The following is a 5,017-nucleotide window of genomic DNA, read 5'->3' as shown; positions in this document are numbered from 1 at the left end:
CATTGCCAGTTAAATATAAGACCCAATGCTATTATAGGCTACTGGACTCTTTTAGAATATTTTGCTGAGTTTACACACCTATAATATTCAATAATGTAACTTAGAAATAATGGGGTATACCGATGAATGTCCATTTTGTATCTGTGTATTCAAGGAGGTTGGGATAGATATATGGTTGCATTCTCTTAATGAATAGAATGATTTGTTCTAATGGTGTTTGTGAATAGGATCACAGGTCCGCATCTTGTACAGCAATTAAAGACTAAGAAGAATATATGCAGTGTATTATTTGTTGAAACTGTCCTTCCGATTTGATTTGAAACTGTCTCATTGCTATCTCTTTGTCAATAAAACTTTGAGAAAAAAATAAAAATAAAAATACCAAGGCTTTTCAATAACAAATAATTTTAGGACTGTAAAACAGGCAATCAAGAAATTAGAAATCAAGAGAACACGAAATACTTAGAAAACATTCGTAGTTCAGTAGCACATCCTCTATAATATTGACAAAAATAATGTAATTAAGTAACATAGCTTTTATTTATTAGACATACTATCTACAAATGTGGAAAATCTTGGCTAAAACTGTCAAAGACAAAAGTTATCACTGCAATAAACATTTACTTAGACAATGGGCAATGTTTCTAATTAATTAATTAATTAAACACTTTATGGGAAAGAAAACCTGAAAGCCCTCTTTTCAGTGTCAATTATAATAGAAAGAGAAAACAACCACACTACTCCATGGTGCTCTATTCCTGGGGGAATGGACCTTTGCATCCTTACAAATCAGCAATCTGGCACCTTTGTTACTGCAAATATGTAACACTTCTGTCTAGAAGTCCTTTAAACTGCTTTTCCTTTAATTGATGCACATATTGAACCCGGTATGTTTTAGAAAACTCAAAATCTTTGGATTCCTTTTTTTTAATTATCATTGCTGAGTTTTTGTCAAGGGGGGAAATGGCCAATTGAGCCATCTAAGAATCTGTGGGTTGAGAAGTATTCTGAGTAAATTGAATCATTATCTTTATTTGCACTGCATTGGGGTTCCTGCATCTTGCTGTACTTTTTGTTCTGTTGACTTGGTCCTGACAGGAGCTGGTAGCAGCTTCATTGTCCTGCTTCATTGTGGAGAATGAGCTCTATCATCAGAACTTTCCCAGCCCAGCAGATGTGGTGATTGCAGCTTCTTCAGTAGTAGCTGACAAAATTCTTTCTTCGGTTGTCCTCTTCTGTGATCTAGGCTACTGTCACTCTTATAGCTGTGCATGCATCTCTGGTGTAGTAGGTGCGACTGACTAATGGTGAGCTGAACAGCAGAGACACCCGAAAAGTTGTCCTGGGATCTAGCTTACAGGGGCAGAGGAGTGGGGATGCACACAGCTTCTGTTGCCCTCAGCTGAAGTCAAGAAATGAACACTTCTGCCACTGCTCCCGTTATAGCCACTAGGTGCTCAGTTTTTGCCATGATTGTGAGGGCAGGTGCTATCGCACTGAGTAAATTTTCAGTGCCATAAACCTGCATGACATATGCTGAAAGACTCAGGTTACATTGTAGCATTGTCTCCCTAATTGGTTTCAGACATCCAGGTCTATACTTGGGGCCATGTGCCAGGACCCATGGATAGAATAGGCCAGCAGACATACAGGTAACTGGGGAATAATAACATATCTTGCCTAGGACCAGAGTGAAGGCCTATCACCTCTCCTGGCATGCACACCTATTGTTTGATAACATTGTGGCAGTCACCAAGAGAGGTTTCCTAAAATGAGTCAGACTTTCACATCAGTTTTAGATTTACTTTCATTTTTCCACTGATACCATCATTGACACTTTATACAAAGAATGGAAGAGGTTTTTTTTAAAGACACATAATAACTGTGCTGCCATTACAAGTACAGCACAGCAGGTCAGGGTGAAATGTTCCTCTTCCCCATCATGAAAACAAGAAAATCATCAAAGCTCTGCCCTGTTGATCTATAATAAATTATGAGATAGAATGCAAAGAGTTTCCTTTGTTAAAGTGAATTAACTCTGTGTTCATTTAATTGAGCTGGTTGCCAAGTCTCAGGTAGTTCCCTCACTGACTGCCCAACCCATGGTTTAAGGGGAATTGGCCAAGCACAGGGTTCTTCTGGACTGAGGTTCCCACAGTGACAGAGAGCCGATGGGTAGGGTTTCTCTCCTACACAGCTCACTGTTTCATGCAGTAAGGGAGAAGAGATGGGCCTCATTCTCAGCCTTGAGCCTTACACAGATCATCACATGTGTGATAATAATGTTGCTGATATTTTAAAAGATTGTATAATAAACTTTATTATTTCAGAGAATCCAAGTTAATCCTGAAAGATTTACAGTATTTTTACAGCACATCAAGTTCATTTGATTGAAAACCAAATTCCCTGAAGCTATGTAGATGTAGCCATCGAAGTTAGGAGCCAAGGCTTAATTGTACAGTTGTGCTGAAAGTCTGAAAAATAGACATCATCACTGCATCCGATACTTGTAGAGTAGGAATCATTGTGCATTTGCTTATTTTTCTTTGCTACAACAAAATCTTGAAATCTCCAATTCATTCTCTGGGAAATGCAAAATTCTCCACTTCTTAGGAGTTATTAAACCACGATTTCAGTCAATTTCCATATAAAGAAGAAAAGCCTTTACTGTAACCCACAAACATTGACAATATATCTATCATATCAGGTCCTTGATTAGTGTAAACATGCATGAAAAGTAAGCAATTAGGAAAACCAGAAAATATAACATAGAACATCCACAGAGAAGTGTCCTTCAAAAGTGTCTTCTACCTATTCTTCAAGTATTCCCTTTTGCTTAAAGCTTCCACATATGTAGAATTTATGAAAATATTGTGAGCAATAAACAAAATAAATTAAGTCCACTAAAATGGCCTCCATGACACTTCATTCAGATGTCTATATGAGAGGGACACCGATTACACCCATGGAATATTGCCTTTAGTCAGCTGAAAATCCATGAGTTGAGCTATGAAAGACACAGAGACTCTTTCAGTGCTTCCGTATTACTCATCAATAGAAATGAAGACTAAACATCAGAAAGTACTAGCACAATACACAATTGGTACTTTTTGGAGCATATTAGCGAAGTTTTGTTCTTTATGTGCAGGAAAAGCAGTGCCAATGCTTAGAGGAATAGAGGCTCATGATGAGAAAAGGGCTGACAGTTGGAAAACACAAAGCAATTACATCAGAAACACTCACCAACCACAAACTGACACTATAAGCTAAAGTAATAAAAATTCGAATGATTGTGGACACAGTGTAAAAAGTTATGAAGGTGCCCACCAGACAAAGGATGCTTTGTGTGGCTCTGGACTCAGGAGATTTTAAGAAAGTACTGGACATATGAATGTGCTGGACGTTTTGCTTGTGTCTGTACAGGTTGAAAATCATAGAGCCACTGGACCAGACTATAAGCAGAGAAAAACAAACTTCAGGGAAAGTTACTAATGCTGTATAGATGGAACCAATGGCCACTCCATAATCAACAAGACAGCAGTATCCTATATCTACTTTCTTTTTGATGATTCTGTCAAAACCATTTACTGATGAATACCATGCATACAGACGAACAATTAAATTGGTCAAGATATTAAGGATCCAGCAGTAGCGAATGGAGAAACCAATATATTCTTGAGCTTTACCTTTAACATCCTTCCAACAAGAGTTTATGGGGCTGATAATGATGTTTTGGAAGACACTCAAGAGGCAGATGGTACCAATTGACATCCCCCTTCCCACTCCATCAATGTAGAGGAGACATTTACATGCAGTATCATTGAAAAGGTATTGCAACCTGAAGGCTACCATTGTTTGAGGAACTCCTCCAGAGAGAAGAACTAAGGAGTTGGCTATAAAAAGTTGCTTCAGAAATACGTCTGTGAGTCTTACCTTCCTTCCATGTTGGAAAATGAAACTATAATATAAAAGGAGAAGAAAATTTCCCAGGACACCAATGACAGTCTGTGACAAAAAGATTATTCTTCCTGCCAAATCTTTAGAGGTTATTTTGTCATTTTCTTTTAAAATGCCACTTAAGTTGGAATAACAATCATTCCTCTCAGTGGCATTGTTCATTGTACAGAATAATAACAAAATACTCCTACAGATGTGCTCCTGTGGGATTTTTCATATCTTAAAATGCTAGAGGAATTGAAGACAATTTGCAGAACATTTCAGTGGAAAATCATGAATTAAGATAAGGCACTGTTAAATTTAGAGAGAAAGGGTAAGTGATAGAATATGTAAACGAAAGCCCAATATTTTCAGTAAGACCAGAAATATATCTTAAGTTATATTACAAAAAGAAAAAAAACAATTTTCTATACATCACAGTGCAGAACAAGTTTGATTGGATTCCAAAACACATGCATAAGGTACATATCAAATATTTTATGGAAAATTATTTATTGACTATAAAGAATACAATCTTTCTTAGAAACAGATTAAGTCTATAGATGAATTTGAATATTATATTAACATTTAGAGCTATTTTGAACCTTGAACACATAATTGCATACAAAGAAACAGAGAGAATGGCACAGACGATGAGGTGGATAAAAATGGAGATGGAATTGAGAAACAGGGAGATAAATCCGTGTCTTTATCACTAAGGATGCTTGCAAGTTCGACTGTGGATAACCCACTACTATTGTGGACTACTGGACTTCATTGGATTATTTGACTGAATTCACGCACCTCCAATATTTAAATGGCAAGGGAATACCCATTTCTGACAAAACTAAACAAAAATGGGGATATAAATGAAGGACCATTTTATATCTGTATGTTCAAAATAGTTAGGATAGATTTACAGCTACTTTTGCTTAATTCAATGAGAAGAAAGACTTGTACTAATAGTGTTTGGATAGGATATCATGTCTGCATCTTGTACTATGAATAACAACTGTGAAGACAACAATATGCAATGTATTAATTATCACAAGTGTCCTACTAACCTGTTTTGAAACTTCCT

General features: G+C 36.7%; 1 protein-coding gene across 1 annotated transcript; it reads right to left on the bottom strand.

Moving 5' to 3' along the window:
* Positions 1-3,138: 3,138 nt before the first annotated feature.
* On the bottom strand, positions 3,139-4,119 carry LOC101581112 (vomeronasal type-1 receptor 4-like). The gene has a single exon (XM_004644706.1). The coding sequence runs from the start codon at positions 4,117-4,119 to the stop codon at positions 3,139-3,141; it is 981 nt and encodes a 326-aa protein (XP_004644763.1).
* Positions 4,120-5,017: the final 898 nt, after the last annotated feature.

Source organism: Octodon degus, unplaced genomic scaffold (genome assembly GCF_000260255.1).
Source record: "Octodon degus isolate 3935 unplaced genomic scaffold, OctDeg1.0 scaffold00206, whole genome shotgun sequence".
Taxonomy (NCBI): Eukaryota; Metazoa; Chordata; class Mammalia; order Rodentia; family Octodontidae; genus Octodon; species Octodon degus.
Note: the sequence above shows the minus strand (reverse complement) of the source record. Positions and strands in the feature narration are given on the sequence as shown.